Source organism: Glandiceps talaboti, chromosome 11, assembly GCF_964340395.1.
Source record: "Glandiceps talaboti chromosome 11, keGlaTala1.1, whole genome shotgun sequence".
Classification (NCBI taxonomy): Eukaryota; Metazoa; Hemichordata; class Enteropneusta; family Spengelidae; genus Glandiceps; species Glandiceps talaboti.
In genome coordinates, this window is record NC_135559.1 from 21,709,621 (window position 1) to 21,724,620 (window position 15,000).

Genomic DNA, 15,000 nt, shown 5'->3' on the forward strand with positions numbered 1-15,000 from the left:
ATTATTGACCAAAGACGCACACTTTAAAGCCTAGTCTGTATATCACTGATAAGATTATCAAAATTTCTTCTCTTACTCATCACTACCAAATTTCCCATAGATCTGTCAAGTTACGTAGTTTTTTATTTTAAGTTTTCTTATCAACAGTCACATTTATTTAACCAAATCACACACTTGTGTGATTACTTTGATTTGAACCAAATCTCAACTAGACACACACTGTAATAGCCCATCAAATATCAAAGCAATTGATCCTAGAATGCTGTCTGAAAGTATTAAAATTTTAGAGGTAAGAGAGACACAATGTACATTTTTTAACACAAGTATGGCCACCATTTCGTCAATGTCACAAATTAAATGACATGCAAAAAAACCTATAGTACTTGATATTTGTGTCAGGTTTGGTTGAAATCAGCCCATGCATGTCAGAGATTTACATCCACAGTTTTACATTAGTATGCCTGTTTGACCTTGATGAAGGTCCAGGTCAAAGCTCAAAGTCTCATCAGATCTAAAAAGCTCACTATTTATAATGTAGGTGTAGACACTTGAATGGAGTCATCCAGTATCTATAAAACTCTTGGAGGTAAAAGGCAAAATGTACATCTTTGCCACAAATATGACTGACAAATTGAATTTTAACTAAAGGTCAAGGTCGCGAAATTAAGTAATATGCATATTTGACGGTTGTGTCATGTTTGGTTGAAATCAATCTGTGTGTGTCTGAGTTGTGGCTGTACATGGACGAACGGACATGGGTAATTCATATAGCCCTCCCCCACCCCAACCCAGGCTCTGACCGTTGGAGACTAACAATATCAGAGGGAATTTATATCAACAACATGCAATAGTGGCAAGTTAAACGTGGCCGCTACTCTGTCAATATGAACCAGTTTTACGTTTACATAACCAAATGAAAATACAAATAAACGTGTTGTGCGTGTGGTGTTGACTGTAACAAGCAACTTATAGATTTTCTTATATTTTTTTTCATTTATACAAATGAGTTCCTTTGTGGTTAAATTCGACCAAGTCGGTACTCTCCTTATGACAATCCAAAGGTTGAATGTTATTATGTTTTGTGGTCTATATGATAGCATGCATTAGTATTGACAGATATAAGAGAGGGTGTTTTATTACAACGATGACATGAAACTTGAACTCCCCTCCCTCCTCCCCGCCTAGAGAGCAACGGTCACGTTTAGTTTCCCATTTATGTACAGGGGTCAAATAGTTATGGTTGTGGTTGTCGATTTCAACTATTTTAATCCATTCCACCTTATTTCTACTTCCTAGATTCTATTGGAATGTGGAGCAGAGGCGAACTCTGCAAGGCCTCGTTGAGTTTCTTCAGGGAACACCTTTATGGGGTTTACTACCGATCCCTGATACACCACCCTCTCTACCAATCAACTTAACGCTGCCCGAAAACTTTACATTGCCCATTGTACCGATACCAGGCACTGGTGAAAGCACAGCCGAAATTGTGTGGGATATACCAAGCAACACACCGTCTGGTACTTATCGTATTTGTCACTATGGGCATTATGCACAAATTGAAATAAGTCTCATACCTCCAGGAGCTGAACAAATCGTTGAAGCGTACACTGGATGCTCAAGAAGTTTTGAAGTCACTGGAAAAGAAGTCAGTACTTCTCCTTTGACATCAGCAAACAGGTTAATTCTAGCAGTAGCATTAATTGCAACCATTATTTATAATTACCTTCACTAAATATTACAAGCCAAATAATTAGGATGTAAAATATTAACACAAATAATAATGATATCAAATATACAAACTCTACATTTAGAAGAATTATAGCAGTGACACAACTGTAGAATCACTGCAACAACATCACGTGCACTCGTGGTGGTAAGGGATAGATTGAAGCATAGGGACACCAAGAATAATAGCAGTAGTGACAACAAAGGTAGATACTTCTACACACCATTCAAACATTCTATCTAGATATGTCATAGGAACATTGTCCAGTTTGAATTGTATTCATATACATGATATCGATCCAAGTCACTGTAAGAATGGTGATGAGTTGGTCATCGATTCTTGTTATGAAATAATTGAAATAACGAGTATATCAATTAATCAATTTAGTTTAGATATATAATGTTAGAGAAATCAAAAGAAAGATGACAACAAATAAGAGACGATATTTTATTACAATTGAAAATTTCTACTCACAGACTGAGTCAAACACATTCTTGGAAGTGAATCCCAAATTGTCACCAAAAATCTCGTCAACATCGTCAGAGATGTACTTCGCTTTCAAGAATTTCTTTGACGTATGCCTATGGCCTCATCAGAGTCCACCAACATTCAGTCTCACAAAATATCTTATGTTTTATTTACAATACTTGAATAATTTGTAATGATATTATAAGAATGAGAAGTATTTTTTTATTATGTTGATGTACATGGAATTGTACTTCCTTTAGTGTGATAAGAGAACACATAGTGTTTCAAATTCAAGAGATTTTATGTGAAACGGCAAATGTTACTTACTTTAAATGATGCGTGAGATGTAAATTCTAAAAATTACGATCGAAGAGGAGATTTTGAATTCTAGCTATCAGACATTTGGAATGACGCACTTCTCTTAATGACGAGAGAGTATTGACCTACAAGGCTCACGTATTATCTTCTCTAGATTTCGACAAACGTTATGTCCTCCCAGTTTTCCCTTCAAATTAAACTAACTGTATCACTTCTCTTTGTGGAATCAAATTGATAAATAAACATTCTAATAAACTTTGTGTGTTTACATTGCAAAACATTTTAGTTTGACTGGCTGGTGTATACATGGTGTATATGATGTGTGTGTATTGAATTAGCATAGTGAATATTTGAACCAATGACTGTGTGATTATACATTATATCATTGTGAAATATTATAGAGAGCTGAGCTAAGTGTACCTAATAATCACTCATTTTTGTGGTGTTACATATACCCAGATTCAGTCCGGAGAACATGACAAAATTAATTCTTCATAAGAAACAACGCAGAAACACAATTCAGATGTGAACTGTATGCGTTAATTAGAACGATGTCTAGTGTGTAAATGGTGGCACATCGAACGACTAGATAAACAATATCATCGAGTTATTAATATTATATATATCTCACACACGATAATGAGTCTGAGGTTGTAGGTGATAACCTGTCCTTGTAACTCGGTGGTACATCTATATCTTTTTATCATCCGTACAATCCACTGCATCCAGAATACAACGCGATTTATGGTCGTGTTTATCACAGCTTTAGCTAATATCGGTCTAAGGTTTGAAGTTCTTCTGTACATTATATACATGTACATGTGGGAGATTTTAAATGATACTGGTCGATCTTCCTGTGGCACAAACACGACAGCTAATGCACGTATACCAAACGTCACCAGTCAGGCGCGGGTCCACTTATAGGCAAAGTTGGTATTTAGACTAAAAAAATACTACTATCAGTAAACTATCTTGCATCCTCTGGAGTGGGATTTCCGGTGATAGCGAATAAGATTTTAACCTTTCTAAAATACAGATGTTCTAGATACGTGAAGTTATTCTGTTTACAAAATGTTTAGAGTGGTGAAAAACAAACCTGCTCATCACTTGCATTTATTCATTGATTTCAATTCAAAATAGAGTCGAGTTTAAGTTTTTTTGTATATGATAATTTCAAGAAAAGTCATCATTAGTACAAAATTTTAATATATGGTTCCGAAAAGTTGTTCTTTTGGTTGCCATGGCAACTCATGTGCATGGAAACGTTGTTCAACAAACTTACATAGTATTTGGTATATATAGCATGACATACATGTACTGGACTGACTTTAACTAAGACTAATTATTTGGCATGTCTAACCTCGTTCGTCCCCTGAGCGTTGAGGTCAGAGGTTAGGAGAGATACCACAGATCTAGAGTGACCTACAAACAATCTCTACTCGTTTGTTATTTGACAGGACTGTCAGTATATAGTCCAATAACTGATGCTGAAAATGCTGATCGTTAAAGTCATACATAACACAATAATCACAAGATATGCAATTCGACAAAGTTTACTACTACCATAGAAAATCAGAACTATACTTTAGCCTCGAAGTAATGTGTGTGTGGTTAGTGTGGAGTAGTATTATTCATTTGAAGAAAAAAATAAAACTGAAATCATCTACAGGAAAATCGCATCTTTAAATCTCAAAATGTAACTACACGCAACAAACAAACGATAAACAGACTTGCTTCATCAAGAATACATGAAATATTATATGATTTTATATTACCTATCTTTGATACCAATCAGTGTAGATTTAATGCATGTAGTGTAACCGTTACGTCACTAAGCTTATAATAGATGCTTTATTTCTAGTTGTCTGTACCATACACGATTACAGGAGAGAGAGAGAGAGAGAGAGAGAGAGAGAGAGAGAGAGAGAGAGAGAGAGAGAGACAGACAGACAGACAGACAGACAGACAGACAGACAGAGAGACAGAGAGAGAGAGGAGACAGACAGACAGACAGACAGTCAGACAGACACAGACACAGACACAGACACAGACACAGAGAGACAGACACAGACGTAGACATAGACAGAGAGACAAAGACAGAAAGATAGACAGCGACAGAGACAGCGAGACGGACAGAGACAGAGACTCAATGCAAAGAAATTGATAAATACATGACTTTTATAAGAGAGATTCGTTGTTAATCAGCTAGAGTACGTAGATAATGTCTTGTATACGTCAGACTCTGTAGGGACAATCCTATGACGTTTGCATGATATTAATAGACATAGAAATGACGAGAGCTAATAGTATAGTTATCGAATTTAAAAACGGCATCATGGCGGCATCTTCTACCGTAACCGGTACTGGAGATGTTGTGACTTTTTGTTTACCGATGACGTCGAAAGGAGACGAGCATCCTGTATAATTCACCAGTTCTCTCTCGGTGACAGTCGCAATTCCGTTTCCATAATGACATATTCGATACTTTCCTTCCACCGTTCCGTCTGGAATTTCCCAAATGATCTCTGCCAGGCTCTCACCAGTTCCCGGAATACCAATTTCTGGAAGGCTTGCGTTAGCAGGAAGAGTCACATTATCTGGAATGGGAAGCACGGGAAGAGCTGTTGGCAATTCGGGAAGTGGCACAAAGGGTGGAAGGTCATCTAGGAAGTCTAATAATGACTGCAGGGTTTCGTTTACCAGGCGTCTTGATGTAGATATCCAGTAAAATCTGAAACATTAAATTTAAAAATGTTGTTCATAATGACACAAACTTAAAATTATATCACGGATATTGTATGTGCCCTGAGTACGTACTTTCTTGAGTAATATTAATAAATATTAGGACAAATGTTAGAATATTCTAACATTTGTCGGAATCTACACGTACCTCGGTGGATGATATATGCAAACATATATGACAGTACTACTAATAATAAACCATACAAAATCTGCACTAATTAGATAACTAAAGTTTAGAGGAATAGAATATCTGGTGTCAACGTCTGATGACGTCAGACACTTACATGATTAATCTATCTAGTCTTAGACATGCATGTTTATAGTCAAGTGACTAGACTGACGTCAGATTATGTATACAGAGAATGTTAGTAGTCTAACAAATTCATTATTTCCAAACTGTGTGTAGCACTCGGAATGTACATCTAGAATACATGGTATTAGGGGCGAGATCAATATTTCAATGTAGGATAAAAAACGAAATTGTTTTACGGGGGGGGGGGGGGTTGAGCCATTTTAGTTCTCATCCTATAACATCGATTAAACTTTTAATGGATGTTTTGTACCCCTAAAAACAAAAATGTCAACTAGAGAAATGCAAGAATGTTTGCTATAGTAAATACATGGTATTAAAATAAAGTAAAGTGTCAACAAAAGAACTATTTTTACTCACAACAAACTGGCTTTATTCATAGCACTGCATACTACTACATACTGATTTGAAATTTATTGGACGTTTCAATTTTGGTCAATTTAGTTAGATAGGGGGAGGGGGGTCCGAGACCTAACTAAAATAATTAAACTATTGATCTATAATATTACATGTACAACTCAATCGAAAATCTCTCGCAACTTCACATATTTGTCCTTGGTAAGATTTTCTCTCAATTACGATGTCACAGTGACACAGTATTAAAATCGTTGTTACCTGGTTTTACTGAGTTTAAAAATCTTCTAATTTAAAATACAAAACAAGACATTATCTGGGCTCTATAAGTACACTAGTTCTATAATAGCCCATGTTACACTTTAACCCCCCCCTCTCTCTCTCTCTCTCTCTCTCTCTCTCTCTCTCTCTCTCTCTCTCTCTCTCTCTCTCTCTCTCTCTCTCTCTCTCTCTCTCTCTCTCTCTCTCTCTCTCTCTATATATATATATATATATATATATACGCTCCTCCTCCAAGTCGAGCACTCTACTCAACCAGCTACCAGACCCAGAATGGAACAGCAAAACTATTACGCTCTGCCACTGCGGTATAGAGCACTGTCTTAGCAGATTGATACTCACCGAGGTATATATATATATATATATATATATATATATATATATATATATATATATATATATATATATATATATATATATATATATATATATATATATATATATATATATATATATATTGCAATTCAATGTAACTATTGCCAACAGTGAATAAATGTTAAAGCAAAACTATTACGCTCTGCCACTGCGGTATAGAGCACTGTCTTAGCAGATTGATACTCACCGAGGTATATATATATATATATATATATATATATATATATATATATATATATATATATATATATATATATATATATATATATATATATATATATATATATTGCAATTCAATGTAACTATTGCCAACAGTGAATAAATGTTAAACAGTTATTATCTGCAATGTTTCAATGGTAAATAAATTATACTGGTACCCTCAAATATTACTATTTTCAATGTAAACTACTTTTGTTGGTACCCGCATATGTAACTAGTTTGAACGGTAAATAAAGTTGCTGGTACCCTCAAATATTGCTATTTTCAACGATAGATTAATTGTTACTATTTTCAGCAGTAAATGCATTTCGCTGGTACCCGCAAGTGTTACTATTTTCAATGACAATTAAATTTTGCTGGTACCCGCATATGCTACTTTTTTCAATGGTAAATAAAGTTGCTGGTACCGGCATATGTTACTATTTTCAATGACTATTAAATTGTGCTGGTACCGGCATATGTTACTAGTTATTTTCAATGGTAAAGCAAATTTGACGTTTTGTCAATTCAGACGAAACATATCAATTTAATGGCAGTCTGATTTTTGTCCTTTTGTCCCTTTTTTGTCATAATTGCACATTTTAACGATACTAATTTGTATTGTCATTTCAAAAACACATTCGACGTGTTGAGTTGGTGGTGCTTTATTTTTTTTGTTGATTCTAAGTTCTATCGGCGTTTAGAGTTAATCATATTTCTAAGATCGAAAAAAAATATATTTGGTGTCGAATTCAAGCAATTAAAATGAACACTGCATTACCTAGTACACCAATCACCATCGGTATATACAGTCTCCCAATTCACAAGGTCATGTGACCGTTGTACCTCTAAATAAGTATCTTCAAGCTGAAATGAAATAATTATCGTTAACAATCTCAATTAATGAACATTATATTAATACATATTAAGATTTTATAACTATGCTTATAAAGGGAGGTTTTAAAATGTTGTTTTAAATAAATCTACATAAATCTACATAAATCTGCATACATCTACCAATCAATACGGCGTATTCCGGTTATCGAACTTCCGGTTGTTTCGCAGGAAAGTATCGCGAGAGGGCGCACCATATCTGACAAAGTGAGGGCCAGAATTTTCGTCATGGCATCTAATAGTATGGCGATGTATGAAGCTGTCAACAAAATGGGCGTAAAAGAACTCCGTGCATTCATAAAAGAGTGGAAAATTACTACTTCTAAATCTACTAGATATCGCCAGAAATGCTGTCAACCTTGGTCTTGAAACACTAGAAAATGATAATTTTCTGAGAGAACGGAAGAGGAGACGAATAGTGGATGTCAAGCATCAAAAGATAGAACTAATCGACAGCGGAAACATTGAAAGTTGGACGGGAGGACCTTCGAAATATACCCGATGTAGACATGATAAACATATTTCTTTACCTTACTGGTGTCTGTTGCTGGACAAAAGAACGATTAGAAAATTACAAATCTGACAACAGCTTCCAATCTGATTAAAATCCGATGTAGATGTTGGCTGATCGTTCATTGCTATTTTACCTTCGTTATTTTGCCTGAATTGACCTTCTTGGTACATGTTTACATTTTTTAGCTTGCCTGATCGCCTCCTCTACGATCAGGCTAAAAAATGTAAACATGTACCAAGAAAAATAATATCAGGCAAAATAACGAAGGTAAAATAGCAATGAACGATTAGCCGACATCTACATCGGGTTTTAATCAGATTGAACAGCTTCCAGCTACAGTCATTGCAATATTGAGAGTTCGGTCGACAATTACCAAGCCACATGTTTATATTGTAACTGATGTCGACGCATACTTAGGCCTTTCTTGTTTATTAGAACAGTGGTGTAGCACCACGGGTGAAATCATAAAACTTTGTCCGGAAAAAAACATTTCATGTACTGGTTATAAGTTGGCATAAACATATTTGTATTGATATACTCATCTTTACTATCACACTTTGGTTAGCTTGCTATTCTTCATTCAGGACCATCAGTGTATAAAAAAACCCATTGAAGTCGGCAACGAATCATAAATATTGTTATTGTGATTGATGTACCACACCGCCCACCCCTTCAATGAATCGGCCTTCCATGTAACGTTTACGTGGTTCACTCATCATACCATGTCTTATACCGATCTGATTAAAATCCGATGTAGATGTCGGCTGATCGTTCATTGCTATTTTACCTTCGTTATTTTGCCTGAATTGACCTTCGTGGTACATGTTTACGTTTTTGTCCTGATCGGTAGAGGAGGCGATCAAACATGTACCACGAAGGTCAATTCAGGCACAATAACGAAAGTAAAATAGCAATGAACGATTAGCCGACATCTACATCGGATTTTAATCAGATTGGTTTTATACAAGCTGCAATAACTGTAGCGTATATTGTGATTTTGAGGGTTCTTTCCTCTGTTTTTGTACCTTTTTCCGTTCCGATGTTTGACTGGAAGCAATCGCTACAATTTCTCCAACGGTAACGCAAATGGACGAGGTCACACTGAAAACGTGAGTGAGATGTCAGTGTACTACCCGTTTCAAAATGTTGCTACTTTTGGGTTTTCCTCACCGTCGAATTGCAGAGCCAAACTTACGCGAAATATTAGGAGAACAAGAGGTTAATTTGCTATTTCGTTATTTGATGGGCGATAATGCAATATTATAGCGTAAAGTTACGGGGAATGACAGAAAATCTTTAGTCAGTGGTTACGATGCCTATAGACTCTATGCTTTGCAACAATGCGCTACAATTCTGGCCCTCACTTCCGGTTCTAAAACAGCGCCCCTAGTGGCCAAACAATCATATCTTTTATCTTTTCGGGGCTTCTTCGATAACCGGAATACGGCGTATTGGTAGAGCGCCAGTTTCAAGTACGACAAAGACAATCTTATAATTACTTGTCTGTGGTACGACGTAGGGTTTTGAGGTCTTTATACAGTAACAAATGATAATGTCAAATTCTTTCTGATGGTATCAGCTGTAAGTTTTTGTCGTGATATTTTATACCACATAAATGTGCAAACACATGAGACGGTACGCCCATAGTGTAAACTAAATTTGTAATTGCAATGAATAGTTGGCCGATGACTAGAGTATCCGTGGAGTGACGTCATGCTAATTACGTCTGCTATGTGGTTAGATGATACGTCATTCACATATCTGTATGTGATGATGTACAAGAGTGATGTACTACTGGTAGTCAGTAAACTTTTAGAATGTTTGGTGTTATGTTTATATTTCTTGGTTCTCATGATGGTCATTCCTAGAATATTATATTATCTATTTTTTTGAAATTAAGAATTATATCCTTACTCGGACTTCTCTGCCTATAAAACATTAAAATGTAAAAATGTTTTTTACACAGCATAAATTATCAGCTTAGCTTAAATGTCAATAAAGTACCCGGACATCAAAGACGGACAAAAATTAATTTTGTATATAAAATAGAAATATGGCAAGTATTACAAAAAGATTGACTTTCAAGTTGTAGAAAATCTCAGATTATAAGAAACATTAACAATAATAATGAGATTATCAAATTTCAGATATTGTACTATTTAGCTATGCATACAATCATTCACAGTGTATTGTTGACTTAATCTTGGTCATACACATTACATATATATATATATACAACTTACTTTCAAGTCATTTCTAGGATTACCCGCCTGAAAAGTAACATTGACACGATCACCCTGTAAAGAAAGTGTATATTCAATTGTTATTTTTGCTCGTGCAAACGTTTTATTCACTTTACTCTGGACGTGTCGTGAGAGAGAGAGAGAAAGAGAGAGAGAGAGAGAGAGAGAGAGAGAGAGAGAGAGAGAGAGAGAGAGAGAGAGAGAGAGAGAGCCTGAGAGAGAGAGAGAGAGAGGGGGGGAGACAGAGACAGACAGTCAGACAGACAGATAGACAGACAGAGACATAGACAGACAGACAGACAGACATACATACAGACAGACAGACAGACAGACAGACAGACAGACAAACAGACAGACAGACATACAGACAGACAAACAAAGACAGAGAGACATAGACAGACAGACAGACAGACAGACAGACAGACAGACAGACAGACAGACAGACAGACAGACAGACAGACAGACAGACTGACAGACAGACACATCCAGATAAAGAGAAAGAAAGAAAGAAAGACGGAAGGGAGGGAGAGGAGGTGCAGAGACGGATAGCATTAAAAAATAAGAAGAGATTCTATCATATCAACTGGGGAAGTGATAATCAGTTCATAATTCACGAATTGGACTGCCACTAGTCTCACAATGTTGTCTACATATATACCACTGCCATTGTAAACTAAGGCTTTACACATTTAATCGTAATTGTTGTCAACTAGAAATGTCTTACCCACTCATAAGTTGGTAAAGCATCGTTGATAACGTCTCCGAACGACCTATCATCTGGTAAATCATCAACAAAGACAGGAAACTCTAGTCCACGTACAACACCATCATCATAAAGATTTGGAGGCCTTGGACCAGGGTCCAGTGTTTGTCCCTATATATATAGAACATAATCCGTTGGTTATCAAGATCAAATACATTGGTCACCGGAGACACAATCTCATCAATGTGACCTTCAGGATGTCATTCTTCCCAAAGCAGAATCCATACCGTACCCTGACTGTAAGTCACCGTCCTAGTTATACACAGAGGTTATACAGGTGATGTTGACTTTTTATTTGAATTTCTGTGCTTTGCTGGTTGACTACCCATTGTTGTGTAAATTACTGTTGAGGTGACTTAAAAACTCGTTGGGCTGGGAGGTGTTATTATTTATTGTTCTTTTTTTTGTCAATGTAAACTTTTCAGGTAAACCTCATGTCACTATATAATAAACAATTATTATACTATACTATAATACTATACTATACTATACTATACTATACTATACTATACTATACTATACTATACTATACGATACGATACGATACGATACTATACTATACTATACTATACTATACTATACTATACTATACTATACTATACTATACTATACGATACTATACGATACTATACTATACTATACTATACTATACTATACTATACTATACTATACTATACGATACTATACGATACTATAAACTATACTATACTATACTATACTATACTATACTATACTATACTATACTATACTATACTATACTATACTATACTATACTATACTATACATAGATATGCTATGGACTTTTTAGTAACCTCTATTCGGGTAGACATGTACATTTGTAGCCCTGTGATTGGATATTGAGATACTGGGTCACTGTCGTTGGTGTGAAAGGAACGGTAAATTCATACGCTTTGTCACGTTTTCCGTATAACCATTGGGTAAATATCAAGACGACAACTTTAACTAACACGACAAGACTGAATATTTTAAGGGTATTGGGTTACCTTGGAAACGTAAATATGATAACAGAATATGTATTTACAGATGAGCATTCGGGACAAATGCAGAGCCGTGGCCACTCTTGACAGTCAGGCCTAAGGTGTCTGACTGTGTATCTATATCCAAATAGATTATAGGTCTCTATGGCTTGACTACAAAATTAATGTGTACCTAATACATTCAACTATTAATACACTGTTTCACATTCTCGTCCAGTATTCCAAAGCTTGCACAGGGTCGATACATGTGATCGTACAATCAGCAGTACGTTGTTTGTGAGTTTGTTTGTATCTCTAATGTCAATGAAATCAATATTTGTCACGTGTACATTCCCCCGTAACTACAATGTACCACTGTGGCACCAAAATAATGGCACATTTACAGGTCAATATTTAGGTGTGAAAAACAATGGTCTGACAGGGCTATATAAAACGTTGGCACAGAACAAAAGGAGCGCTTCTTTGAAAATATCATGACTTCATTGTTACGATTACATTAATGTGATTGAATGCCAGGCTTTTATTATGTAGAATAACAATGTTCATTGTATGATTACCGTTGCGATGGCTTCTGCAAGTAATGCGTATTGTTGTTGATAAGCTTCCAAAGTGTGCGGCCCGTAAATTGTAGAAGCGCCCTCATACCGCTGGACCTTTGGATGAAAACGAACACATATTTGATTATCAATGGAATGAATCTATTTCGACTGTAGCAAAGCATAGAACGATAATGACGTAAAGTTTTGAAATTTTATAATCAGCGAATTATTTTCATCTGTGCCTTTGAGCCGCTTGGGGTCAGTTTGCCTTCTTCTGTGAAGGCGCGAAATTGAGAACATTTGGGGTATAAAATAATGAAGTGTAGACAAGTTAACAGTTATACATGTATATTGAAGAAATAAAGAAAAGTGAACAATAATAACAGAATGATGTAAATTAGCTACCAGGTGATGCAGTCCAATGGGTATAGTGTACAAAAAAGGACAAAATTTATTTCTCTACATCTCTTTAAAATATAAGCTAGTTACAAATGCAAAGCAGTGTTTTTATTTTGTATTCAAGATAATCAAAGCTGTACTGTAAATTTCCTTGTGCGTTGTTTCTTTATGATTAGTATGGAATTCTAAGTGTCATTATCAATCACGATTAGTGAAACCCACAATGATGATTTATTTTACTGGCACCCGCAATAATAGTTAACACTATTATTTTCAAAATCATTTTTGCTGGTACCGTACCCACACATATAGTCCCAATGTCTCTAATGTTAGAAAAATATTTTTGCAGGTACCTGCAATGATGAAATTATCTATTTTTAGTAGTTAATTTCTCTTGTTAGTATCCGTATTAACGCGTTGTCGATGTGAGTGTAAATCAGTTATGCTGGTACCAGTAACATTATGCCTAATAGTAATAGTATTGTTTATCACGATGAATATTTATTATTATTTGCTGGTACCCTGCTCTCCGTAACCTACGGCCGTTTCGCGGGGCGCCCTCATGCATTTGCCAACTCATTGTTAAATGAGGGCGGAACAAAGCGACGTATTTCATGTTGAATTGACAGAGTAGGCACTGGTGATTTTCTTATTATAACCGGTACCCAACCCAAATAATGACTGACGATTTCACTGGAGAGGCACATTTAGAAAGATAGGAAAACCGGAAGGTGTTTTCTGGTGTTATAATGGTCATTGTTTATATATAGAGGACGAAAAATGGGAAGTGGTGAAAAAAGTACTGCTTTACTTACATGTGTATCTATAACTAATGGCTAATAGTCCAGAACAACTTGTGGTTTGATTTGTTTTCATTGGTTTTTCAATTTTTAATATAACAATTTTTTTTAGAAAGAAATGACAACACCTTACTGTCATTATTATGAGATACAAACATTGTATGAAGGACGTCATTTATATAACAAATGCCCAAATAAACCTGAACAGAAATCATCGGAGGCCTTTCTCCCCAAGATGTATGGGAGCATTCTCTGTATGTGTGACTACGTCACTTTGTTTACGCGACCACTGATAAACAGCGCCATCTAGTATCATAAGAATGAACAAGACTAACAGTAGCTGAAGGCTATCTTATCAACATGTGGTGTGTGTATTTTATAAAACTTGTATTCGCATCGCAATGAGACATATTATTCTGGATAGAGTCACTACACTCATCAGCTGACGAAAATACAAGCTACATAAGGGGCCTAACCTCTACGAGTCGAAAACGAGTTGAACAAAACGTTTCTGTCAAGACTATTTACAGCTGAATGAAAAACAAACAGTGGAGAATAATTATATTTCTACAACTGCGGGATCTTTTTGAATCACGGAAAACAGTTTCCTTACCTGATACTCTTCATAAGTTACTATGTAGTGGGTATATAGATTACAGAGACCAGCTAAGACAACTTCTGTACCGTCAGATTCAAAACCATTTTCTACGAAAACCTTTTTAAAACAATAGAAGGAATGCATATGATTGTCATATTGCACCGATTTACGTTAAAAAGGGCGACATTGTCAAAACAATTTTGAAAATCAAAAGTTGTGATTATAAAAGCTGTGAAAAAAAATAAATGCACTCACATTTTTTATAGAATCTCGGATTCTTCGCCCAGCCATCGTACTGCAATGAATTTAAGAGTTGTGTTTCTATAAGGAGCGAGATTTATAGTTCAATGTACGATAGATATGTAGCCATTGTAGGATAGACAACTATCTATTAGTTCTGGAGTTGGAAGGTGAACCATTTTAGTTTTCATCCTATAGAAACAATTTCGGCTTTAATGGAGTCTGTTTTTTATCCCGAAATA

At 35.6% G+C, this 15,000-nt stretch overlaps 2 protein-coding genes across 2 annotated transcripts in view; one reads left to right on the plus strand and one right to left on the minus strand.

Moving 5' to 3' along the window:
• The window catches only part of LOC144442156 (putative neutral ceramidase C), a 20,084-nt gene extending 18,352 nt beyond the window's left edge, over window positions 1-1,732 (plus strand). The window contains exon 20 of the mRNA XM_078131423.1: window positions 1,297-1,732. Coding sequence (XP_077987549.1) covers window positions 1,297-1,732 — 436 coding nt within the window. The remainder of the gene's footprint in view (window positions 1-1,296) is intronic.
• A 3,036-nt stretch (window positions 1,733-4,768) lies between these two features.
• The window catches only part of LOC144442157 (putative neutral ceramidase C), a 23,221-nt gene continuing 12,989 nt past the window's right edge, over window positions 4,769-15,000 (minus strand). The window contains exons 15-21 of the mRNA XM_078131424.1: window positions 14,774-14,813; window positions 14,534-14,635; window positions 12,740-12,835; window positions 11,146-11,295; window positions 10,422-10,475; window positions 7,552-7,637; window positions 4,769-5,243 (exon numbers count right to left, since the gene is read on the minus strand). Of these exons, the coding sequence (XP_077987550.1) occupies window positions 4,769-5,243; window positions 7,552-7,637; window positions 10,422-10,475; window positions 11,146-11,295; window positions 12,740-12,835; window positions 14,534-14,635; window positions 14,774-14,813 (1,003 nt within the window). The remainder of the gene's footprint in view (window positions 5,244-7,551; window positions 7,638-10,421; window positions 10,476-11,145; window positions 11,296-12,739; window positions 12,836-14,533; window positions 14,636-14,773; window positions 14,814-15,000) is intronic.